The following is a 26,694-nucleotide window of genomic DNA, read 5'->3' on the forward strand; positions in this document are numbered from 1 at the left end:
CATGCACATTATTCCCCACAACTTGTTGAGCAATGAACGTATGTGAGCTCACCCCTGCTATCTCACACCCCCATAGGTCAAGAACAGGTACCGCAGGAAGAGGCGCATGGAGGATGCTGTGATGAGATCGTGAGAGGTCTAGGCCGTCGTCTCACAGTCAACTTTGGGTTGTTGGATCGTTGTTTTCGTATAATATAATTATTTAATTATTTTGTACAGAACTCCTATTATATAGTAAAGATGTGACATTCGTTCTATACCATGAGTCATCATATATGTAAGACTTGGTCCTAGCACACCTGATGATTATGTTCGTGCCCGGGTCTTGGTGCCCCGAAATCTGGGTGTGACAAATTTAGACATAGACTTTCTTTGTAAAAGGAGAGTGCAGCTGATGACCTTCCAAGAATGTTAAACTCTTGTGATCAATCTTAACAGTGACATTATGCTGTAAATAGGGTCTCCTTTTTTCCACAACCATAATCAAGATAAGAATTATTTCTCATAGATGGACAAATGCCTATTCTTTTCAACCAAGGACTTACTTATGAAAGCAATAGGTTGGCCCTTTTGCAACAACACTGCTCCAACCCCACATCACTAGCATCAGTCTCCATAGTAAATGGCTGAGAAAAAACCTGGAAGAGCTAGAACAGGAGTATTGATCATATCCTTCTTTGATTGTTGAAAAGCAGTGGTTGCCCCTTCATGCCACTAAAATTGTTTCTTCCTCAACAAAAGAGTTAATGGTTTGGCAATAACTCCATAATCTTTCATAGACTTCCTATAATATCCAGTCAAACCCAAAAAAGTAGACAAAGCATTTATTCAGTTGAACCAAAGACAAAGCAGTAACTACAGAAGCACCAGCATCCAAAACTCCTTGCAACTTAATTGTTCTTTGCTTATACCAGAATTATAGAGTTTTGTACTCCTAATTACAAGTCATAGGACTATGGCCCTTCAACCAATCGAAGCCCAATATGGCATCATAAGAACCTAGATCTAATATTCTCATATCAGTTTGGAAAGTGAAACCATCACACCACCATTCCACATCAGAGACCATCAAATTACTCACCAATTCAACACCATTAGCTACCTTCGCCTTGGTAGGAGCACACTGAATATATGGCAAACCCACTTGTTGCACAAATGAAGAGTTGGTAAAGGTAGCTAAACTACCAGAATCAACCAACAACAAAAACACCTGATCCTTCACCATGGCTCTTAGCCTGATACTCTCCATCCCTTTAGTTCCTGACACAACATGAACAAAGATCTTGCACAAACCTTCTGTCAACTGATCCTCTAGCTCTAGATGTTGGAGTACCTCCTCACTAAGTTCTTTGTCCATATCCTCTGTAGGCATAACTTGCAACTGGTCCTGAGGTTTCTTCCCACATTTAGCCGCATGACCCGCCTCAAATTTGTCTCCACATGTGAAACACAGACCATGCAAACGTCTGTAATCTCTCAGTTGTTGCTATTTGGTGTAATCCATTGGACCAACACCCCCTTCACTTCCATCTTAGGTGGCCCTACAATTCTGGTATTACCAACAGGTCTCTAAAATCTAGACTTGGATTTGGCCAAACATCTTGATACAACTGAGTCAAAAGGACAACTATACTCATAGTAGTATGAATTTGACACAGAACTGGACCTTGAATCTCCTCTTTCAATCCCTTCACAAACTGTCACATAAAAGAGTTCACCCATTTGAGGATTATGCACAGCTGTAGCATACCTCAAATCATCGAAAACAACAAAATATCCTTCAACTGATCTAGTCTGTTTTAGATGCATCATGTCATACATGACTTTTGGATAATCATAAGGACCAAAAGTAGTAACCATCGCAGTGGTGAACTGCTGCCAACTCACCACTATGTGATGTAGTTTTTAGACCTGCCACCACTTAGCTGCCTTCCCCTCCATATGCAATAAAGCAGCCATAACCCAAATAATATCCGACACATGACAAATAGTGAAGTAATCCTTGCATTTATCTAACCAAATCGATGGTTGATCTCCTTGAAACTTGGGGAATGAGAACTTCAGCAATGAGGCATGAGTAGCACTCTCCTCTTGTCTGTTTTGAAACGCTCCATGGCCATGCTCCCCTATAGTTCTCTGCTATTCCCGTACATGCCCGCCTAGGTGACATGATGGAGAAGGTCTAGAATGAGTAATAGAAGGCTCACCAGATGGTTCCGAACCTTGTTCACCAAATTGCTCCATCTCCTCTGCCATCCTTTTCAACATTAATGACACCACCCTCTTCCCGGTCTCCTCGATCTGCCGAGCCATCATATCACGATCCTTCACTGCCTGCTCAGCCATAGAAAACGACAACATATGTTGGCCCATCAACTGATGTTGAACTTGTTCCACCTTGCCTATGCGTTGGTTGATCGACTTCAACTCGTCCATGACTTGGGTCCAATGATCGCCCTCCATACGCAAAGATTCAACCATCGCATCCAGAACAAACCTCATTTGCACTGAAGGTTTTACAGGTGGCACCGTGATGACGCCAAACAACTCGCACGTCGAAGACGCACGAGCACGATGACACCAGTCGTGATCGCACCAAAGGACGACGACAACCTGACGACGACGATGACGACATGGAAGCCACCGAAGACTGTTGAATCCGATACCAAGTGTAGCGCATGCTGACCGCCGACGAGGACAACGTTGGGGGTGTAAGAACGCGCACTAGGAAATCACCAAGAATAGCCAGGTAAGAACCCTAACTGAATTGGTTCTGGTATTTCTAATTTCTGTTATTCCATAGTTTTCTGATTGATTACAAGAATGCTTATATATGCCTTTAAATGGCCTAAGGCCACACCAAACCCTTCTCTTCTACTACTATTGCTTAACCAACACAATACTAAGCTAGCTGTCAATTACAAACAATGTTCATACACTATGGGCCGTGACACGGAGGAGGCAGAGGTGAAGGCGAACGTCATGGTGGCGATGGTACGACGGCTGCGACGATGTAAATGAGGAAGCGAAATATGCGTCCTAGGGTTTGGGTGATGAAATATGTCCGCGCGAGTCAGATGACGGTTGAGAGAGTAGGTGGGGGGTGTTTGCGGTGGTCCTGCAAGCGTGTCAGGGCGAGGATGATGGATAGGACAAGGTTGCAGCTATGGCGGGGGCAGCACACACGAAGTGGGGGAGGAGGACGACACACGGAAGCGGGTGAGTTCGCGGACTTGAATATGGACGTATATTACTTGTTCCATATTTGTTTTCATATTTTTCTTTTTAAATTTAAATCGGATATATTGAGTTTTGTTGCATAAGATTTAAATACATATCAACATCTTAAATATTCAAATTTAAAAATACGAATATAAATAAAAATTTAATACGGATTGAATATTGAGTATCTGGACTTGAATATTGAATCATATATTGATTCTTGTAGACATATCTAATTTGAATTCTACCTATCGTTATTAGACTATCTTCAGTATATCTCTATCCCATTTCTATGATTCTATCCTATTTTATATTCAAACTTTACTCTACAGTGTCAACCGATATCAAATACCAATATCAAATATAGTTTCGCGTTCTTCCATTGGAGTCGGCATTCTACGCATTTACGCAACGTCGTGCCCCACAGGTAGCTGACGGATCCGTGGGCCCGGCATATGCCACACAGCCACAGCAACGAACTGCGGGAGCTTTACGCTCGAAAAGCCGCGAGCCTTCGTTCGTCCCCGTCAACGTCGCGTTTCCTCTTTTTCCCGGTTCCCCGATCCCCTCCGCGTTTTCCTCCACCACACCACCACTTCCCTCGCCGCCACTCGCGTTCCCGCCCCCAAGGATTACACCGTGGCATCTCGCTACAGCCGCCGCTGATGCATCTCTCCTTCCATCCCCCTGCTCCGTCGCATCTCCCTCGCCGGGGCGGCGTCGCACCAACCACAACCCCATCCTTCGTCCTCCGGAGGAACCAGCGGAGGCGGCGCCACCACCACCGCCCGTACCGCCTAGCCCCCCGCGCCTCTCTCTCAGACCTCATCGCCAACCTCCCCTCCTCCCTCGCGCTCGTAGGTCCCGCGGCGCTCGCGGCTGCGGCCGCGGTCGCCACCTCTTTCTCCTCCTGGTCCTCCTCGTCCCAGACCAGCCTCCCGCCGCCGCCCCAGGAATCCGAGGACTACAACGCGTGCGGGGATGTCGCGGGCGAGTGGGTTCTCTTCACCAGCCCGGCGCCATTCAACCGCTGCGTGCTGCTGCGTTGCCCGTCCGTGTCTTTCGAGGACGGGCTCGACGGCGTCAACGAGCGCCTCCTCACCGAGGAGCGGCACTACGTGAATCTGAGCAGGGGCTGCATCCCCGTGGTGCGCGGCGGGGACGGTGCCTATGATATCTCTTACCAGAGGATTTGCATCGCCCTGGAGGACGGTGGGGTGATCGCGCTCGATTGGCCTGATAATTTGTACTTGGACAAAGAGCATGGACTGGATTCCACGGTGCTTATGGTGCCTGGTACGCACGAGGGGAGCATGGAGAGGAACATTAAGGTGTTCGTGTTAGATGCACTGAACAACGGGTACTTTCCTATTGTAATGAACCCCAGAGGGTGCGGCGGCTCCCCGGTCACTACCCCAAGGTGAAAGTCTTCTGCTTATTTAAAAATGTCTTCTGCTTATTAAAAAAAGGCAGATCTAGTCGAGACGACTCTCGCATGAGTGAAATCTGGAAAGGAAAAACGGAGGCAAGTTTTTCCTCCGTAAACGTGGAGCGACTGCTTCTAGCCTGCGACCTAGTGACCCAGACAACTCACACCAGTGCACTAGGCCTGCCCTTCAGTCTTCTGCTCATTGGGGATGCTTATTTGTTGCCCTACTTAACTTGAGGGCATTAAGCGTAAATTTTATCTATCTCAAGGAGCTCCTTACCAGAACTAGAAATCTGCAGTCACTTTTAGGTGCTCACTGCTTGATGTATATGAATTCACTTTAACATCTCAATATGTGTTCATTGTTTGATTTATATTACCAGAATTGTGATTGTTTGCCCTCATGCCAGTCATTACTGATATATATGGTCAGTTTTAAACTTTCAACTAACTATGCCACATATATGCTATTATATTATAACTTCTGTCTATTCTGAAGACGTCTTAAATAAAGTTCAGACGAAATAATGCTTGTTCAACCTAGCAATTGTGATTACTGTAATGTAACAAAAAGTAATTGGAAAAAACACTGTACAAATTGATGTCAATGGAGTACCATGACTAGTTCAGATAATGTCGTCAACCACAAGTGTTAGCCTTTTGTTATTCTACCGACTAATCATTATGCATGTTTCTGACACTGGAATTTTTTACACGGGAACACCATGGATCCATTATTGTCAGTCATGCACTTCAAAACTGTTGCATTAATGCACCCATCTTATTGTTTACTCTCTCGGTTCCAAATTATAGGTCAATTTAGCTTTTTCCTAAGTCAAACTTTTCTAACTTTAACAAAATTTTAGAAAAATATATTAACACCTACAAGTTCAAATAAATGCAATACCAACCAATGTCGGGCCCAGGATTTAGAGGGTGGGTATTCGAAATTTTTTATAAGATAATTTTTTTGGTTGATTAAAAAATGTCTATCGATATATATAATTAATTATATATATGTATAACCTATAATTAAGCACACACGCTATGGTCATAACTGATTCAATAACTAGTCCACTAAACTCAAATTTCATGAAACTATTTCAAAAGTTTTAAATCAAAATGCATCTGTTTGTTGTTGCTCGGTTGCTGGCTGGCTGCTTGTCCTCTTTGGCATTTTCCAATCGCTAATGCCCCACCTACAGCCTAGTACTGCAAGCAGCAAAGCAGGGGAGGTCAAGGTCGGGTGGGCACAGGCTAGGTGGGCTTGGACATCGGCACGATGGGACCTTGCCCCCTGGTTGTCTGTCCTGCGGTGATGCCCTAACTACGGTGGATTGAAGCCTCGGACGACGGACGACGCAACAACGAGGCTAGATGCAACGCAATGACAGTTAGCCGGTCAAATCTAGGTACCTAGCTGCACTGCGGAGCCACAATGGCGCAACGGAGGTGCTGGTGTCTCCATGGCACATGGGGCTGCAAGACGTGACCACGACTTGGTGGCTGGCGCATCTGATGGCTCTGCCATGGTGCGACTACAATAGGGTTTGGAGATTTTTTTTTTTGCCGTGAGGTGCTGAGGTGGGCTTTGTCGCTCCGATGGGCCTCATGGTCCACGACAAACTATTAGGTTAGTTAGGTACGAGAAGTAGGAAGGAATTATTTAGGTCCAAATTAAAAGAATTCCTTTATTTATTTGATTCATTTTCTATTACTATATGCATGTATATATATTGAAGTTCTTTTGCCAAAAATAATGGGTATTCATTTGAATACCCTTGAATTTAATGAGGCCCGCCCCTGATACCAACTACCAAACATATGCATGGAGGATTTAGTGAAACACGTTTGATTTGTAGATTTTGATGCATCTTTCTATGAACTTGGACAAAGAGAAGTTTGACATAGGACAAAACTAAAGTGACCTTTAATTTGGAACCTATGGAGTACTTCGTTGCATTTATGTACCTTTTGATGTTTGGACATAAGTTTTAAGATGTGGCAATGATGGATATGTGTTCGAAATTGTGGGGCTTCTAAACTAGCTGCTTATGTAGGTTATTTACAGCAGCTGACAGTGATGATATCTGCACAGTGGTACAGTTTATAAACAGCAAGAGACCTTGGACAACACTAATGGGTGTTGGATGGGGCTATGGGGCAAATATGCTTACAAAGTACCTCGTGGAAGTTGGAGAGTCGACTCCTCTTACTGCTGCTGTTTGTATTGACAACCCTTTTGATATAGAAGAAGCAACGAGATCATTTCCTCATCATATAACTCTTGATGAAAAGCTCACAGCTGGCCTGGTTGATATTTTGCGTTCTAATAAGGTTTGGTTCCCACTGCTCTCTTAGAAAACCCGTAACCCCATGTCCGCATGTGCATAGATCAGTCCACAAAATTAGCACTAGGTCATTGTAGGAAGTAGCCGTACTAGCGTGGCAGTGCTCACTTAAGTTTAGGATGTAAGCTGTATAAGTTGAGCTACTCTACCAACCAGTTGCTCCTGTGATCATTATAATTCATGGTATTGCCACAAGTATTTTTAGCCTTTTCCCTGTAAATGCATTGCGAAACAGCTGATGATGTATTCTTGCAGGAACTCTTTCAAGGTAAAGCTAAAGGTTTCAATGTTCAAAAGGCTTTATCAGCCAGTTGTTTGCGTGACTTCGATGTTGCTATATCCATGGTTTCACATGGGTTCGATACTCTTCATGACTTCTATGCTGAAATTAGTACAAGGCTGTCAGTTGCCCATGTTAGAATACCTCTACTTTTTATACAGGTATATCTTTCAACAATATAACTATATAAGAAATACTAGAGCTTAGCTAACTTGTTATTTGCATACTGTATTACTGTAATAATCCCATTGTCTGGATATAAAAAATTAATTAGCATTAACATCATTCTGAAATTAGTGCATGCATTTTGAACATCATCTTTCTATTATCTAATTTGCATATATGTGGTACTGCAGAGTGATGATGGGACTGTGCCGCTTCTTGCAGTGCCCCGCAGTTCAATATCAGAAAATCCTTTCACAAGCCTTCTCTTTTGTTCTTGTGTACACTCCACTATGTCCATGTTTCAGAGATACAGTGTGTTATGGTGCCAGAACCTTGCCTTAGAGGTAAAATATTGTGGTATTTATTTTCTCTAGGACAATGGTATCAAATCGTCTAACCGATCCCAGTCACCATGGCACTGATCAGCCCGCCTAAGCGCCATGGTACCGATCAGCCTGGCTAATCATGACTAATCGTGATTAGTTGGACAACTTGATAACATTGCTCTAGGACTCCGATGGAAACATTCTTTATACCACTTCAAGCATGAGACATTTATATTTTCATTTTCTTAACAAGATTTCTTCACATAAACACCAGTAACTAATTTGTAGAAGTATTCCTTCTAAAAATAGATATTTTGTTCAAGAACTAGTAGCATACAGAAAATTGATATACACCTACGGCCTCAAACTTTTTTTCGAAAATAGTAGGGTGCCCAGGGGGGCTGGCCCCTTGCTATCTGCACCTTTACATGCGTTTGGCATCATCTGATTTAACTGAAGCCAGCCTAACGTTGTTGTGGTGAAAAATATTTAAAGCAGATAACATTTGGTCATATACTGGATTTTGCTGTGATAGCATATAGTATTGTGTGGCAGATTGGTCTTCCAGAATGCAGCTGATGTATACCTGGTTTTTGTGCAATACAACATTGTATTGTGTTCCAATTTGTGCTTCGCATGATGCATTACTAAACTTCACTTGATGGTTCCCATGTTATTTTGCCTAATGAAATTATATGTGCCTTATACCTGTCCGAGGAGGAACTTGCATCTTATATTGCTCTTAAACTTTCCTATCCATAGCAGACTCTTCAAAAGCTGGTTGGATCAGTTCATCAGTTTGTGTGTTTCTTTATGAAGTCAGCAAACTAAGCCATGATTCAAATTTATAGCAGATAGAACTTTGGTCAGAAAAATGGAATCCATGCATTGTCTGCAACTGAAAATTTATGATACTATAGCATGGAATTGGCCATACACAAGTTATGTAATCAGCAATTGTTGAATGGAGAAGAATGAAATCCATATAGCTTCAGCCAAAACCAGGAAAAATATGATACAATAGCAGTCTGGAGTCTGGACTGCAGCATAAACACATAAATCCGCTTTTTTACTGGCCCCTTCAAACGTTGGCTGCCGTTACTCTCCATTGGGGTAATTTCTGACTGGTTACTCCAATGGTGCAGATAGGGAGGGCGCTAAATCCACTCCCCCCCCTTTTTTTGCTCTGTTAGATGTTATATCATACATGACCATTGTAAGCAAATATACTCAACGTTGTTAGTTGCAGTTTCCCATGGATTTAATTGCTTCTTCCATTATGACTTTTTATTTGGATTTATTATATGCAGTGGTTATCAGCAGTTGAGTTTGCTCTTCTGAAGGGTCGCCATCCACTTATCAAAGATGTGGACATCACAATTAACCCGTCCAAAGGTCTAGCATTTGTTGAACCTCAAGTGAATCAAAGGAAATCTCCAAAAGGAAATAGTTTTCGTCAACATTCTGAGCTTATTTTGTATAATAATGTTGCACATGGAATAAATGGACTGCTAGTTGATTCTGCAAATAAGTACTCTGGTGCTCAAAACAAAGAAAATGGGCAGTTGAATAATAATGGTGACATAGGAACTGTAGACAAAGATCTGGAAGAAGAGTTAGAAGAGAGTTCTGAAGATGTTGAGAAAGGTCAGGCACTACAATCAGCAAGTCTTGTGATGAATATGCTAGATGCTACAATGCCTGGCACTCTCAATGATGATCAGAAGAAGAAGGTATGCAGACATTAAATTGGCAAAATTGGTTCTACAGCATCAAAAGTTCCTGACTTAAGCAAACTAGCAGTAAAATGTTAACTTTTTCTAGCATTTTGTCAACTACTAGTAGCGTTTTTCACAATGAGAATGAGAAGTACCAGAAGTACCCATGATCCTTTTTGGCTACTGCTATTTTTCTTATTTCTCGCTCTGCTCATGTCTGCTCACAGACAATGAGACAAAGGTGACTGAGCAGCTCTTACGTGCCAGGCGCCCAGGCCCAAATGTGCCGACCTCCTGTCGGTGACCCAGTGGCTTGCTTTCTCGTTGGTGGGTCCCTGGTGGCCTTCTGCTGGGGTGGCACTGCCTGCCCATGCGCCCAGCAGGTAGTGTGGCCTGCAGAGCAAGTCACACTGCCTCCGTTGTCTTCCTCCCTCCCTGTCATGCAGCAGGTCCTATGGTCCACAGAGCAATTGTCTGATTGGTTTGTCGGTGACGATGGCTACAAGCTCTTGCAGTATGTACACTGTTCAATCAGGCATGAGACGGAGAGGCGTTGATAACAAGCAATGCCTTGTTGGAATTAGCCTTGTGGTATTTTCATCATGGATAACTGCAGTGGATGGAAAAAGCTAGGTGCGCTAGAAATCTGAACATTGGAAACTTTTGGGTGCTATTAAAGTGTACCAAAACCTTTTGGTGCTATTTTGCTGAAGTCAGGAACTTTGGGTACTATAGAACATGTATGTCAAGCTGCTTACAAGTTATATTTTTGTTTCTTGTTATAAGGTTCTGGTAGCTGTGGAGCAAGGGGAGACTCTTGTGAAGGCTCTAGAAGAAGCTGTACCTGAAGACGTGCGCGGAAAACTTACAGCTTCTGTAACTGAAATTTTACATTCCAAACGAGAAACTTTCAGTTTAGGTGCATTGAATCGACTTGGCTGGAACAATGTAAGACCAACCACTACCAAGACATTGGCCCAGGAAAAGCTCAAAGATTCAGATCATGAAAGCGGGCTTAAGGATACCAAAATGGTTGATCAGAACAGGATTTCTGCAACCGCTTTTGAGGGGGATCTGAAAGACATTAATATGACAAATGATGATAAACCTGGAGAAAGCATCGAATCGTCACAGGGAAAGCCTTCTCAAACTTCTGAACCTGTTGGAACAGCGACAGAAATTGGAACTGAACAGCCTTATAAATCAGATAAAGCTAATTATGGAACCAATGATAGCAGTGAAGGGCAGCATATAACAGAACAGGACAATGAAATGACTCCAAAGCAAGTTTCTGATGATCAGTCAGTGGCCAACTGTAATGGGCCTTCTAAAGAAAGGGAGCAATCAGCAGATGCTACAACAGACCAGAATCTACAATCTAACACAACAACAGAAAAGGAAGGTGACACAAGTCGCACAGGTGAAGATAAGACTGCTCATAATGTGAATGATCAAAGCACACAAGTCTCTAAAACAGAAGAATCAAAACCTTCCCCCATTACTGTGACCCAGGCATTAGATGCATTAACTGGGTTTGATGACTCGACTCAAATGGCTGTCAACAGTGTTTTTGGAGTTCTTGAAAATATGATTGATCAGTTTGAGAAACAACAGGACTCTGAGAATGGTGAAAGTGCTGATGGAAATGATGGTATCACTTCCGTGGATGAGACAGAATCTCATGTGAAAGAGAATACAGAGAATGTGTCAAGTGGAGAAGATATAAACCACTCATCTAAACAACCAGAAGGTAGCAGTCCTGGAAAAACTGATTCAATCATGTCCAAATATGATTGTGCTTTTGGTGAGGAAAATCCCAATTTAAGCATTGTTTCATATGGTAGAGGAAAAATGAGATATTACCGAGGAAACAAAGTTGGTGATCATGTGGGTGCTGATGGTATCGAGCGAGTCAGTGGCTTGCCTGACTATTTATTAGATATAGCTGTCAACTCTTACTTGAAGGCGCAATATGCAATGTATCTTCGTGAATTTCTTTACACAGAATTGCAACTCAAATCACCAGAGTCTAATTCAGCAACTGATCTTTTCCTTGATCCACAAGAGGGTAAATGGAAAATTGAAGAACAGATGGGCAATGTGCAAAATGACAATTTTGAATCCTCACAAGAGTCATCTAAGATGGACAATGCTATTGAGCCACCCTACTTTATACCAGGAAAAAATCCAGACATCGCATACAAGTCCAATAAATGGAATAATACAGTAGCAACCAGGTCAAAACCTGGTAATGATTTGAACGAGGCACTTACACACTTTGTTAGAGATGAACTATCAAGTGCCCTTAAAATTGAAGTTGGTCGCAAAATAGGGATAACAGATACTAAGCAACTTGAAAGGAGTCTTGCAAATGATGTAGAACAGATTGCTGCTGAAGTTTCTAAAACTGTTGTCCTTGACTGTGAGTTGTATTCAGCCATACATGTGCAAAGAAGTCCAACAACTATCAAGTTTGGTTCAACACATGGAAAAAATGTTGTTGAAGCTGTGTCGACTGCAGTTCAGCAATCTCAGCATCTGAGGAATATTCTTCCTGTCGGTGTCATAGTTGGTGTAACTTTGGCATGTTTGAGAAATTACTTCCATGTTGGTGTCTCTAAGCATGGTGACCATATGATAGCCACTATGAAGTCAGATATTTTTGGTGAGGAAGTTATTGTTCAGGACAGCAGCAAAGAGAATGTTCAGGATAGTGGAAAAGCAAATACAAACGATAATAATATTGAAAAAACCAGTGGGGAGAACCAGCAGGATATGACGAAGTCACAGGGTCAAGATATGATGGTCGGGGCTGTGACGGCTGCCCTAGGTGCTTCTGCTTTGGTAGCACATCAAGTAAGTAAACTAATATCCCAACTTTATTTTCTTGTCTATGATTTCCTTTGGACCTGTTAGTCTGTTACTCTATATTCTATATTATATTACTACATTTGTTCCCAAATTCCTCTCGCCATGTTTAAGGTTAGCTGGATGAGCTTAATAAAACATATTTCATGATTTTCTTTTCAGTATTTGATTTATTTAGCACACAAAACATGGATGATGATCTCTGTTAGACTGTGTGGGCCGGCACCACTGTTGGACTGCCGGCCCATTAGGGTTAGGGTTGAGTCTATATATTGTAACCCCTTCTCTATGCAATAGATCACCCACTTCACTATTCTACATGGTATCAAATTAGGGTTTCTTCCTCCCACATCCGAGCCGCCATCTCCCGCCTCCAACCCCTACAGCCGCCTGCCCTAGGTCCAGCCGCTGCCCTGAGAGGCTCATCCTTCCCTCCCGGGGTGGATCCCTTCCCAGCTGTGCTAGCCACGCCAGCCCACATCCCAGCCGCCGCTGCTCGTGCTCCCCATCGTCGGCCGCTCGGGCTCACGTCCCTTGCTCCTGCTCCTGCATCCGGGGCGCGGCGCCTTCCCCTCTCGTGGTCGAGAAGGAGCGGCGGGCGTTCGCAGTGGACCGCCTCGTGCTCGCCTCCTACCCGCTCCGGCGTCTCCTGGAGACGGCGGCGCGCAGAGCCGGGGGCGGCGCCATCTTCGTGGACGTCGACGCCATCCTCTTCGAGCACATCCTCTGGCTCGCCTGCGACGCCCGCTCCGTCTCCCAGATCCTGCACCTCGACCTCAAGGAGGTCATCAACTTCTACGCCCAGGACGCGTGATTGGTCCACCCTCCGGGGCGCGACGCCTTCCCCTCTCTCTTCCTCTCCCACTGCTCGGCAGCCTCTCCATGCGGCCATCTTCCCCAGTGCAGGCGCTCAAGCCGCCAGGGTCCCGCTCGGGCTCGCCCTAAGCCCAGCCGCCATCTCCGGCCGCCTCTCCCCCTACACCCCGGCGTCTGCCCAGATCTGGCCACGACATTGCTCGCGGGCCTAGATCCGTCGCCGGGCTCGCTCCTCGGCCTTGCTGCTGCTGCAGTGGGGGCGGGCGACCTCGTCGCCGCCACAGCAGGCGCCCCTGGCAGCGGCACCCTCTCCTTCCGCCGCCGACCGGCCAGCAGGCCGCTCCTCCGCTTTGCAGCCCCTTTTCATTGCGCTAGCCACCTCCTAATTGCTCGCGCTGACGCCCCAGCAGCGCCTCCCACTTCGAGCTTCTCCCGTCACTGGTGCCGTCAACACCCCTTGCCAGGTCCGGCGCAGGCCCCTGCCCGGCTGGACCCACCCCGCCGCCCACCCCTCCTTCATCGCTTTCGTTGGATCCGTCGCTGCCGCGGCCTTCCCGACCGGATCCCCGTTGCTGCGATCCTCCTGGCTCGATCCGCTGTCCCTTTGGCTGGATTCGTCGCTGTCGTCGACTTCCCGGCCGGATCTACCGTTTCCCCTTCTATTCTGCCGCGGGCGCGGACACCATGACCGGCGCAGACGCGTGCGCTGCTGTCGGCCTCCCTGGTGGGGCTCCTTGACATCCGCCCGTTCGAAGAAGCAGGAGGGTCGGCCTGCTGCTGCCCTTTTGTTGTGTCGCCCTGCTGACCGTTGATGCTCGAACGTCGACCCCTCCCGAAGAACAGGCTTCTGCTGCGCGCCTCCCGACCGCGACCACCTCAACTTCGGCTACCTCGGCATCTAGGGGCTATCATCTTCATGGAGCACACACCGGTCTCTACTCCAGCCGCAACATTCACACCATCACGGTGCTGCAACTGCGGGGGGATTTCAACCCGTCGGCTCCTACCTTCGGCCTCTACTCCAGTCTCATCGTGTGTGGTGCCCCTGTTGTGACTGCGGGGGGGGGGGATGTTAGACTGTGTGTGTGAGTGTGTGTGGGCCGGCACCACTGTTGGGCACTTGGGCTGCCGGCCCATTAGGGTTAGGGTTGAGTCTATATATTGTAACCCCTTCTCTATGCAATAGATCATCCACTTCACTATTCTACAATCACTGCCTAGTTTTTTCTTGTTGAACTGAAAGTTTAGTGAAGTATCAAGTAGTGGTTTTCATTCTTATAGACCTGCATAGCTCTTTTTCCTTGATATACTACATTAGAGGAGTGGTACATTTTTCATTAGGCAAATTTTACTGTCGAACAAACATGGTATTGACTACATCACATCCAGCCATTTGTCGTAGGACACCAGAATGATTAATTCATTCTTTTCTAAGATTTCGGGAGAGACGGTTCAAAAATGTCCTTTTTGCCCTCACGGTCCACATTTCAATTCTTCGTCCTCTCCTGATGTTCTCAGTGCCGAGTCAACCCCTATTCGTGAAGGGCAAGGTGGGTGCGGCAAGTTCGCTACCTGCACGCCATGGACCTTGCCCTCGCCACCATCATTTACACTCATGAACCCTTGGTATTCCAGTGCCTGCACCGCCCATTGCACGCCCTCATCCGTTGCATCTTGTATCATCTGTCCAACTTCATGTCGGCCACTTCTGTCTACTCCTGGATCCTCGTGCTCCTTAGCGGTGAGGCTAGAATGGCTCCTTGTTGGAGAGCACAAACACTAACCTTAATCAGGGTTGGGAGTGTATTGATATAGGAGTATTAGGTGGACCAAGGCCCATTACAAAAGAGGTACACACGGTAACACTAAAGTTACGCTGACATCCCCCGCCAGTCACAACACCATCCTGTACAGATGTTGAGATTGGACCGGAACTCGGTGAAAATGGAGGGAAGCCTCTTGGTGAAGATGTCGGTGAACTGTGAAGTGGTCGGGACGCGGAGAACGCAAGCATCGTCGATAGCGACACGCTCGCGGATGAAGTGTAGGTCGATCTCGACGTGCTCCGTGCGCTGATGCTGCAGGGGATTGGTGGAGAGGTAGACCGTGTTGACGTTGTCGCAATAGACGAGAGTGGAGCGCTTGAGGGGGCTGTGAAGCTCATGAAGAAGCTTACGAAGCCAGGAAGTCTAGGTCACGCCATTGGCCACACCGTGATACTCGGCCTCAGCGCTGGAGTGGGAGACGATGGATTGCCGCTTTGAGGACTAGGAGATAAGGATGGCGCACAGGAACACAACATAGACGGATGTGGACCGGCGTGTGTCAGCGCAGCCAACCCAAATGGCATCGGTGCAGACCACCAGCTCAGAAGTTGTAGAGGGCCGAAGAAGGAGGCCGAAGTCGAGGGAGCCACGATGGTAGCGAAGGATCCACTTGAGAGCAGTGAGGTGGGGCTTCCGTGGGGTGTGCATGTGAAGGCACACCTGCTGGCAGGGGCAGAGTTCTCAGCATGGCAAGGTATGGCGCTTGACATACCTTAAATTTCTAGCGATGTTTACCCCTAAAGCACTCTATATAACAAGCATATTGAATGAAATGAAGTTCTGCGCAAGAAACTCAGTATTGACGATTAGAGGAAGAACCAGAACTCCTCTTACGAACCATTATCAGACCTCTAGAGCTGCTACACTATATGTATGTGCCTTTTGGCCCTTTACTTGGTACGTGGTCTACAACCTACTTGCTATCTAGCTGGAGTGTTGGACTAAAAGCCTTCCACGTGAGTAGGGTCGGTCATCTATGAGACAATACTAGCAGTGGCGGGCCTAGGATTTTGACGATGGGTATTCGGAATTTTAGTACGCACATTTTTTTACAGCATAAATTTGTTATCCATGGGAAACAGATAATTATCCACCGAACACAATATAATATAATTTATTATCCACGGGTATGAATATGAATATAATAAAGTATCTATGGTAAATTTTTCGTGGGTATGGATATACAGTATCCATACCTGTTACCTGATGTGTATCTGACATTAGTACAGATCTATACCTACAAACGTATATGGGTACAAGTATGGATTTAATTTTATCTCGTAGTTATGAATTTGTAAACCATATACTCGTGTCCTTTTTTTTCTCGAACGCGCAGGAGAACTGCACATCATTATATTAAGAGAGGAAAAAGGTCCAAGAGGACCAAAGTACAATGCCAGAGGGCAAGCCAAAACACTAGATCAGATTGGAACCTAGCCTAGACCCTACTAATAGCAGCAGGAAGACCAATACCCGTGTCCTAACCGCACAATTGTTATCCCTAGTCGCACGGTAGGGAAATGAAAAAGGCGAACTGAAAGTCGCCTAGAGGGGGGGTGGATAGGCGGAATCTGAAATTTATAAACTTAAGCACACACTACAAGCCGGATTAACGTTAGAAATGAATCCGAGTCCGAAAGAGAGGGGAAACAAATCAACCAAGAAAATAAAGCGGATGAACATGGTGATTTGTTTTACCGAGGTTCGGTTCTAAAGAACCTATTCCCCGTTGAGGTGGTCACAAAGACCGGGTCTTTTTCAACCCTTTCCCTCTCTCAAACGGTCACCTAGACCAAGTGAGCTTTCTCCTTAATCAAACAGGTCACTTAGACCCCGCAAAGACCACCACACACTTGGTGTCTCTTGCCTTGATTACAAGTCACTTGAGAACAAGAATGAGGAAGGAAGAAAGCGATCCAAGAAACAAGAGCGTAAAGAACACGAACAAAACACTCTCTCAAGTTACTAAGTGGTTGGAGTGGATTTGGCACTTGCAGAGGCTTTGATTCTTTTGATTTGTGTCTAGGAGTGAATGCACTAGCTCTTGTATTGAATGTGAAGTGCTGGAAACTTGGATGCTTGGAGTGGTGGTGGTTGGGGGGGTATTTATAGCCCTCAACCACCAAAGGACCGTTGGGGCAGGTTGCTGTCGATGGGCGCACCGGACAGTCCGGTGCGCCAGCCACGACACCCAACCGTTAGGGTTCGGGAGCTTCTGACCGTTGGAGGCTTTGTCCTCTAGTGGCACCAGACAGTCCGGTGCCGCACCGGACAGGCACTGTTCAGTGTCCGGTGCGCCTCTGACGGGTGGCTCTGCTCTGCCGCGCATTGTTCCTCTAAATCTTCAGCTTTTGCAGGCGACCGTTGCGCGAAGCAGCCGTTGCTCCGCTGGTGCACCGGACAGTCCGGTGGCACACCGGACGGTCTGGTGAATTATAGCGGAGCGCGCTCTGAGAAACCCGAGAGTGGCTAGTTCACTCTGGTACGAACCTGGTGCACCGGACAGTCCGGTGCGCCAGACCAGGGCACACTCGGTTTTTTTGCTCCTTTGTTTTTGAACCCTTTCTTCAATCTTTTATTGGTTTGTGTTGAACCTTTATGCACCTGTTGAACATATATTCTAGAGCAAACTAGTTAGTCCCATTATTTGTGTTGGGCTATCAACCACCAAAATTATTTATGGGAAAAGGTTAAACCCTATTTCCCTCTCACCAACGAAAAGCGAAGTTTGGACAAATATCTGTAAGCCCGTAAAACCGTGTTATTTTATATTTTTACAATATTTGAGTGTATAAACATAATATGTATACATATACATAAATTTTGTTGCCAGAAAATAATGGGTATTCGATTGAATACCCTAACTTCTATATGGGCCCGCCCCTGAATACTAGGACGTTTTGACTTTTGAATTTTGACTTCACCGAATCGCTGTTTTGTGTTCCATTCCATTGGGTTCAGTGTCTCGCTCAGTTGTCTTCCCATCTCTCACGGAACTGTGACCACAAATGCCTAGCATGCGTGACTACCGAGCACGAGTCGTAGCGTCATCGTCAAGTCCATGTCAATGGCAGCCGGGCAGCAGTGTCTCCTATATCCCTGAACGGTTCTTGACCTGAGTGTCAATTGCTATAACCCGAGTGTCTACAAAAGAAGCCAAAGTTAATTACTTTTTCCTAGTCATTTGATACTTGGATACTAATTAATTTCTTAGTTTGTTTGATTAATTTAAGATGAATCATAGTGACCATAGATTGTTTAAGGATCAAGGATGTATCCAAACGGATAAGACAATGTCAGTACCAAAACAAGAGGTGCACATTGTAATTTTGTAGATGCAAATTTTGTTATAAATCAATTAGCATGTGTGCTTTGGTAGTTTAATATACTCTGGTAAATAAATGGTGGTGGTTGATTGCAGATTTACGAACTTTTTGGTCTGATAGGATGGTCACACCTCTAATCTTTTTGCTGGCAATGGTGGAGCTGCAAACTTTTACTCCCCTAGGCACAATTGAAGTGTGTTATCAACCGCTTAGCTGATTGGCTTTACTAGTATCTTTATATTTATTTTAAATGCTTTTATTTATACAATAGGTGATGATTATAATATGCTATACATGTAGAAGCTAATTTGGTTAGAAATCTTTGGTAGTCTTTGCCATACCTTAAATCGTTTCTGTCCTCCGCCACTGATGGCCGAGGTGGCCAAGAGGCTGGAGATGACATCGTGGTCGGGGTGGCCAAGACAACGGTGCCAAGTGGAGGCAGAGGCAGCGGAGGCGAGGGCGTAGGGTGTGTCAACATGGGCGGAGGAAGGTGGGGCAAGGAAGCGAATGGGATATAGGCGGTCGGAGCTGTCGCATCGAGCGACCACAACACGAGTGGTAAGATCCTGTATGGTGAGTTCCGGTGAGTTCCTAAGGATCGAACTCCATAGAACAATGGTTGTCAGTGGTGAAGCGACGGACCGAGAGAAGAATCTGGATGATATTGGGGGCAACAAGAATGTTGTTGAGGTTCAAAGGACCAGGAAAGACCGTGTCACCTACTGAGATGACAAGCAGAGTCGATCCATTACCAACAATGATGGAAGAAGGGAAGGTGGAGCTATGGGAATGGGGTAAAGAAACAACACTCGGGTCAGGAGTGATGTGATACGAGACGCCGGAGTTAGCAAGTCAGTCGATTTTAGTAGGAGTAGGTGGCGATGACATGGGGAACAAGGAGAGAGCCACCAGAGGGATGCTGGGGCCTCCAGTGGCAAGCATGCTGACATCGCGCATGGGTGGTGGAGACGATGGGACCTCGAGCGTCATGGAGACAATCTCAGAACCGCGGAACAGAAATGGTCCAGTAGCGTGGCGGCCCTCTTGAGGGTGGATGGAGTTCGGAGAGTGGTAGAGCGCGACGCAGTGACAGAGAACAGGGTTCATGACCTGATTAAAGGCCACGAATGTGCCTCAGAGAAGCTGACCGTCGTGAAGGGAGACACGCACATGATAGGGAGGCACATGGAGCATGACATGGCAAAGGACGAGCGTCAAGGAAGCAGGCGCGAGGGTGTCGGGCGCACTGGTGGCTAGGGCCCCCGAGCAACCGAGCGCGCTGGTAGGGCAAAGAGCCCGGGCACTGGACACAGAGAAGAGGCGGCGTGTGGCTGTGCGGGCGAGCCAATGATGCTTAGCTGGTCTTTTTGGATGATCAGCCACACTGGGACTGAGACACGACCTGGACTCCCACGGGGGGGGCAGCAGTTGTTTGGTCATGGGTCCAATACAACTGATAGCCAAGTCTTCAATGGCACTGGCACTTTATGAGCTAGATAGATCCCATGACTTGACCTTGCCCGAAGTCAACATCCACGCCGGACGCGAAGAGTTGGCAGCGGCGAATGTTTGCGCGCGTAGTGGATTCCGAGGCCCAGTACACACGGGGGCCGTGCTGTTTGTAGAGGAAGTAGATGTCCGTTGGAGGGCTAGGGGCCGCGCACAGTGCAGTTGCCAGGGCGGACGCAGTGGCTGCGCCCGTGCTGGGCGAGGCTGGGGTGTCAAGGTCGAGTGCGTTTGCGATGCCAGCGTTGTGCAAGGTAGTGCCCATGTTAGGGAGTGGAGTGGCGGAGAGGAGGGTGGCGGCTAGGCCTGGTAATGGGTCATAATCGGGCCCTAACCCCACTCCGATCCTAAAGATTAAGGAGTCGATTCAGCCCTACTTGAATCCAACCTGAATTGATGCAGCTCAATCCGATCCATTCTTTAAAGCCTCGACATCCTAATCTGCTCCGATCCTTTCAAAATCCGTGGGCCAATCCAAGGGCCCTCACAAGCAAGCAAACGACCACCACTAGCTAATTGAATCTGTACAAATCCATGGGCTTGCTCTCAAACAAATATAACATGTACTGCTATACACTGCATGACGACTAAAAACAGCTCGCTGGATGTAGCTCGTAATGTAACCTGTACAAACAAACAGGTGTTGGATGCAACTCGTAATAAAATTCAAGAAATCCTTTTTTATTCAGCTGTTGCAGTTCATAAAAAATATAGAAAACATAGAAACCAGCTTAATGTGCTTACAATGAACCACTAAGTTCAAGAAAAATATAGAAAACATTTAGGGTTGTTGCAGTCCATAAAAAGCCCAGCTTCTTCTTTAGCCTAATCTGAAGAAAAGAGAACATGTTAACAGAAATTCAGCACAACATTTATGAGTGGGCGGTGGACGGCGCGACGGCGGCGGCAGCGGCGCTTGTGGCTAGGGCCATGGCAGTGGAGCCGTCGGGGTGCTGGGCTAGGTCGGCGGCTAGCTCGAGGGAGAGGGGGAGGGTCGCGCCAGGCCGGGAGCCCGCGCCGACGCCGAGAGCCTGCGCCGACGGCCAGCGCGAGGGAGAGGGGGAGGGAGGTAGCGCCGGAGGGAGTGGGGAGAGAGAAATATATATATACTGAGTAATTGGGCCAAGCCCATTACACTGAGCGTATGCAAGTAATTACATAGGGACTAGCCCCGAAACCCTAACAGTGGCTAGATCAAAAACCTAGATCTTCGATACCATGTTACGAATAGAGACTCAACTGGATGATCTATTGAGGCCCAATAAGGAGTATATATAGAGTACACAAGGGGCACAGGAGGAAAACCTCAGACAAGGAGATAATACTAATACCCTTGACTATTATACCAACACACAGATGGATTGTGCGAGCAGTGGCGCCCCTACTCTTTGGGGTTTGGTACATGTGGCAGCAGCGCGACATTGAGCAGGAGAGGTGAGCAAATGGGGCGCAGGTGCTCATGGTCATGGTGGTCCTCAATTTAGTTGATTTTTCCCCTTTTTCTGGGGGGGGTGAAGGTGACAAGTCAAGCGGCAGCTGCGTGTGAAAAGAGAGAGAAAGATGGTTCATAAAAAAAAGACAAAACAATCATTGCGGTGTGCCAGGGAAATGACCATGATTTGATAATGATACAAGGAAAATTTTAGCATTTGCAGTGGGAACTAGCAAATACCATGTTGTTTGATATTCATAGCAAAATTTGCCTTAAATCTTTTTATTTCTTCCTATCAGGACATTCTTTTATAAAACATTTAACTTTCATATTTCAGCAAAATAAGGATGAAAATTGCAAGGATTTTGTTGAGATAGAAGGTGCCAAACATGAGGAAACTGCACAGGAAAAGAGCCAGAACAGTTTGATGAGCAGTTTTGCTGAGAAAGCCATGTCTGTGGCAGGACCTGTAGTTCCCACAAAGGGTGATGGTGAGGTTGATCATGAAAGGTCTGTTAATATTGCTATTGTTGTGTTCCTTTGTCTTTACTTCTTTTTCTTTTTTTTTCCTTTTTTGTGTGAAAATGTTTATCATGTTCTGACTTTCTGCAAGCAGGCTTGTTGCAGTTCTAGCTGAACTCGGACAAAAGGGTGGGTTTTTGAGGTTCATTGGAAAAATTGCTCTACTCTGGGGCGGAATTCGTGGTGCTATGAGCTTAACTGATAGGCTTATCTCATTCTTACGTATCAGTGAGCGGCCCTTATTTCAGAGGTTAGTCTTATGTTCTTGTGCACAAGAGAACATCAATTAAATGGAAAACAAGAACTTAATTGGTGTGTCCTCATTAGATGGTTTTTATCATATATTTTAATGTGCTGTTTTTATTTTTTATACTTTGCGTTCTATTTTCAGTTCTTAGATGTTTATGCGTGAAGGTGATGGCACATAATCAGTGCCTTTTGGGTGTTCCCCTTGAGAACTCTGACTGGGATGACTGATGTTTTGAAACCTATACCTCTTTTTAATGGATCAAGAAATTCAATCATTCATCTCTTTCCAATAGATGTTGTTACATTTCATTGGAATTATTGTATTTATTTTTTCTACTTTTATTTTTATTTTCTCTCTTTAGTTCCTTGAAAAATAGTATTTTTACCAAAACCATATTGACTCTTTTATTCTTCAGTTTCATTTTTCATGTCCAAAAGGGACATACAACTAGAGATGACCAACTACAGACTGTGCTGTTCCACTTTAATAGCCAGCAACTTAACCAAGCCAAAATTATGAGAGGGAATTGTGATTATACCCTTCTCCGACCTTGCAATTGTGATTTTACCTCTCGTTTTTCAACTTTGTGATTTTACCCCTCTGTTTTGAAAACGAAGTTGCCGTTTGCCCCTCTCCCTTAACACCGGTAGTGAAAACTGGAATTGGTGATTAAAAAATAAAGAAACGATGGGTAAAATCCCCTCTCCCTTAACACCGGTAGTGAAAACCAGAATTGGTGATTAAAAAAATAAAAAAACGATGGGTAAAATCACAATTGCAAAGGTCGGAGAAGGGTATAATCGTAATTGCCCCAAATTATAAAGATGCTTGAATAGTCATCTCAAAATGCCAGATGTTGTGGCCCTACTCTTCTGTTTCAGGCACTAGCTTGAATTTTGATTTGATTTTTCTATTTTCATTTCTTCTTTTTCCGTAGTAGTTCCACCTCCAAGATGTTGTCGTTCTTTTTTTCTTCATTTTAACCTTTCTTTTTGGGTCATTGCACAACAGGCACATTTTTTGTACCTTCGCAGTTTCTTTTCTAAGAAAGTGGCTTCATGACCATTAATTTCACTTTTGTGCATAAACAGTTAGGGCCTTACATCTTTTTAAGCTACATGGAGCATTTGAGTTGGTATCACTCAGCGGTTTATTATTGAGTGATACTGTAGTAGTAGTAGTTACTTGAGCCAGTTTTGGTGGATTTAGGGCCTGTTTGGACGCTGACCTCCAGCCACACCCCGCCTAAGGTGCGGCGGCCGATTCGGCCGCCACAACTGCGGCGCGCGAAGTGTGGCGCGGTGTGGGGCCAGCGGCGGTGATCCAAACATGCCCTTAGATTTCTCCTTGTAAGTATCGTGTGTACAAGGTTTGCCCTTCCATGGATCAGTCCGTTGAAATTTCACCATCGTAGACATGTTATTACCTTTTGTTGTTTACATTCTTTTCTTAGTCTGTCTTTAAACTGTTCTTTCTTTGTGTTATAGGATTATGGGATTTTCTTTAATGGTTCTCATCCTATGGTCCCCTGTTGTGATTCCTCTACTGCCAACGCTTGTTCAAAGTTGGACAATAAGTGCTTCAACGGGGATTATCGGATATGCTTGCATTGTTGGATTGTACATTTCTATAATGATACTTGTCATGCTGTGGGGCAAAAGGATACGTGGCTATGAGGATCCAGTTGAGCAATATGGGATGAATATTTGGTCGGCGTCTAGGGTATAAACTTACAATCTCATAGCCACCATACTTGATATTTCTCAGAGAACTGGAGTGTGCTGGTTTATGTATATAGTATGTAAAATTTGATGTTTTATTGCAGCTGCGAGAGTTTTTTCAAGGTTTGGTTGGAGGCGTAACGGTCGTAGGGTTGGTGCACTCGATAAGCATTCTACTCGGTTTTGCAGCGTTTCGGACAGGGTTCTCTTCATCTTTAGCTAGACCCCTTGATCTTCTCAAGTCTTCTAGTAATGTGTTTCTGCTAGCTCTTCGAGGGCTTGCCACAGCAACTAGCATTGCTGTTGTGGAAGAAATGGTTTTCAGATCATGGCTTCCAGAGGAAATTGCAGTTGATCTTGGTTACTACAATGCCATTCTGATATCTGGACTTGTGTTTTCTCTAATTCATCGGTATGTCAATTCTGTCCCACCACCACTTGTTCAGCTGCACTTCGACCCAATACATGTGGATTGGGGTGGATTAGAGTGGAGCCAAGCAAGGCTTTATTAATATGTACATATTTCATGCAACTGCTGGTAAATGGCAAGTCAACCATCACTAGACTTGGGAGATATAATTATTGCAGTGTCGAGTCTGAGTCTGATTTGGGACTTGGGAGGGGTTACAGTCTATCATTGAGACTGCAGGTGATGGGTGAGGAGGGATAAAAATAGGGGGATGGTGGATGCAATGAACTTTATTTTATCTGTGCATACCTTATGGTACTATAAAACCAATCATGATATATCAAATCATTGAACTAACTAGTTGCGCAAAAGCTTCACAAGATATGAATTATTCAGTTTGTAATGCGTATGTATGATTTTATCCATGTTTTTTTGTATTAAAACATGTTTTAATGTGGCAAAACATTTGCAAATTGGTAACAATGTAACATACAATTGGATGGCAGGTCACTACCCTCAGTACCAGGTTTCTTGCTACTTTCTCTGGTACTTTTTGGGCTTAGGCAGAGGACACAAGGAAAGCTTGCTGCACCCATTGGCCTACGTTCTGGAATCATGACTGCCAGTTATTTAATACAAAGCAGTGGTGTTTTAACATCCAAACCTGAAACACCGTTTTGGATGATTAGCACTTACCATCTGCATCCTTTTGATGGTGTTATCGGCTTAAGTATCTGCTCCTTGCTTGCTATCTTTTTCTTCCCTCAAAAGCCTGTTCAGAAGGATACATCTGTGTGATGAGGCTCAGAAGAGTAAAACATAATGCTGGAGTGAGCTTCCAACAAGGACTAATCACCATGCGTATGCTGCGAGCAATGAAGGGTTTTTCCTACCATACATGTTAAAATGCAATGCCCTGCAACTTGCTGGCAGCAAAGAGTATGTGCTCGGTTAGCTTCTTGCTCATCTGACTGAGGGTACTGCTGATTGGAATGGCTTTTGGATCTATAACTAGAGTATCCAGGTCATTTGTACTTAGGCAAGTGTGTATACTACTCTATACTGGATTATCGAAATGGGGGATGGTTTCTTCCCTACGTTGTAAGGTCTGTTCTACAGACACGGTTGAAGTTTCATTTTTACCATCCTACAAATTTCTAACTCCTTTTACTATTACTACGAATGCAGGTGGCGGAGGAACAGATGATATGCCTAGGAAGAGGAACTAGTAGATGATAAGAGTTTGCCCCTGATATTAGGCTTCCTCTGAAATGCAGGAATTCTAGAGGAATATACAGGAATTTCACAGGAATCAGTCCATTCTCACAGAAAAAATGCAGGAAACTGAAAAAAAATCCCCGCATTCCAAAGGGGGCATCATCTAGGATTTCTTCATACCGAATTATCGATTGACTTCGACCACATACCGTGCTTTTGTTCATGTCTTTGAACACAGGCACACCCAAATTTCGAGGTAGCAAATTTTGCCCACATACACTGTATATAAAGTAGTTACAGTGCAAGAACAATGCTAACTGATCAGGTGATGTCTCGTCCTCCCCCCGGTTCTATTATTGTTACTGTATAGCTGTAATTAGTCCAAGTGTACAGCTGAATCTACTAAGGTTTACAAGGAAAATCGCCAGGCAGTAAACCTTCAATGCTTTTGGCTAGGTTTTCATTCTGAAAGTCATGTCTTCCGCGTCAGCATAATCCTGTATTCCTGTATAACCTCTGTTCGGACTTCGTAGTGCTCATCTGAGTTCTGATTCGGCCGGGCAACTGTAAATTCTGTAGTGTTCGAGAAAAAACTGTAAATTCTGTAATATTGCCAAGAATTATGAATTTACATGAACTTTACAGGTATAAGGTATTTGCTTTAATTTTTATCTGCAATTATACAATAATAATTGCTTATTTTTTTATTTGAGAGCTGCTCTACAAAGGTTTTGACACGGATTTTTTCGCAAGCCGGCAGTTGCGTCAATGCGTGGGCATGCAGCCAGCAATCGCACGGCCACTTGGACGGGCCAAAACTCTCTGGCCCACAGCTAGGGCGTGGTGGGACGTATACATGTACACGTGGGCCAGCCTGGCACGGCACATGTCAACAAAAGTACGGTCCACAAAGGCACGGTCCACAAAAGCACATATTTAATTATGGATCGTGCCGTACCAGCACGTGTGCCCAATCATCGGCCCACATCATGATCCACAATTAGTTATATGTACCAGACCGGCCGAAATAGCCTAAAATGTCTTAATGTGCCAGACTGGTCCCATATACATAGAATAGCAATAGATAAACAAAAAGTATAGAATATATGACCCAAATAAAACTAAGATGTTTTGTGGATGCACATTAAAAACCTTTGGTTAGAAAGAAAAAATATTACAAATAGCTTAGAAATAATATTTAGTTCTCTGTTCAGTGTTTTATTGAGTACTATACAGCCATACAGAATACATATACAATAATCATCATCACTATTCACTATCCCCATCTAGGTATTGGTTCTCGAAG

The 26,694-nt window shown here is 45.0% G+C and overlaps 1 protein-coding gene and 1 pseudogene across 2 annotated transcripts; one reads left to right on the forward strand and one right to left on the reverse strand.

The window, feature by feature from the left end:
* LOC103634144 (uncharacterized) overlaps nt 1–2,984 on the reverse strand; it is a 33,891-nt pseudogene extending 30,907 nt beyond the window's left edge.
* A 711-nt stretch (nt 2,985–3,695) lies between these two features.
* On the forward strand, nt 3,696–26,095 carry LOC103632806 (uncharacterized). 2 transcript variants are annotated; one of them, XM_008654538.3, is made up of 12 exons: nt 3,696–4,642; nt 6,712–6,988; nt 7,258–7,443; nt 7,639–7,791; nt 9,084–9,506; nt 10,278–12,347; nt 21,606–21,778; nt 21,885–22,040; nt 23,528–23,762; nt 23,866–24,173; nt 24,677–25,276; nt 25,359–26,095. In XM_008654538.3, exons 1-11 carry the CDS (start codon nt 3,888–3,890, stop codon nt 24,966–24,968), a joined length of 5,028 nt encoding a protein of 1,675 aa, XP_008652760.2. In that variant the 5' UTR covers nt 3,696–3,887; the 3' UTR covers nt 24,969–25,276; nt 25,359–26,095. The 2 variants fall into 2 exon arrangements, with proteins under 2 accessions (XP_008652760.2, XP_020396848.1); XM_020541259.3 differs by lacking the exon at nt 3,696–4,642 and adding an exon at nt 4,668–4,960 and having other exon boundaries at nt 25,359–26,059.
* The last annotated feature ends 599 nt before the right edge of the window (nt 26,096–26,694 follow it).

Source organism: Zea mays, chromosome 7 (genome assembly GCF_902167145.1).
Source record: "Zea mays cultivar B73 chromosome 7, Zm-B73-REFERENCE-NAM-5.0, whole genome shotgun sequence".
In the NCBI taxonomy this organism is placed as follows: domain Eukaryota; kingdom Viridiplantae; phylum Streptophyta; class Magnoliopsida; order Poales; family Poaceae; genus Zea; species Zea mays.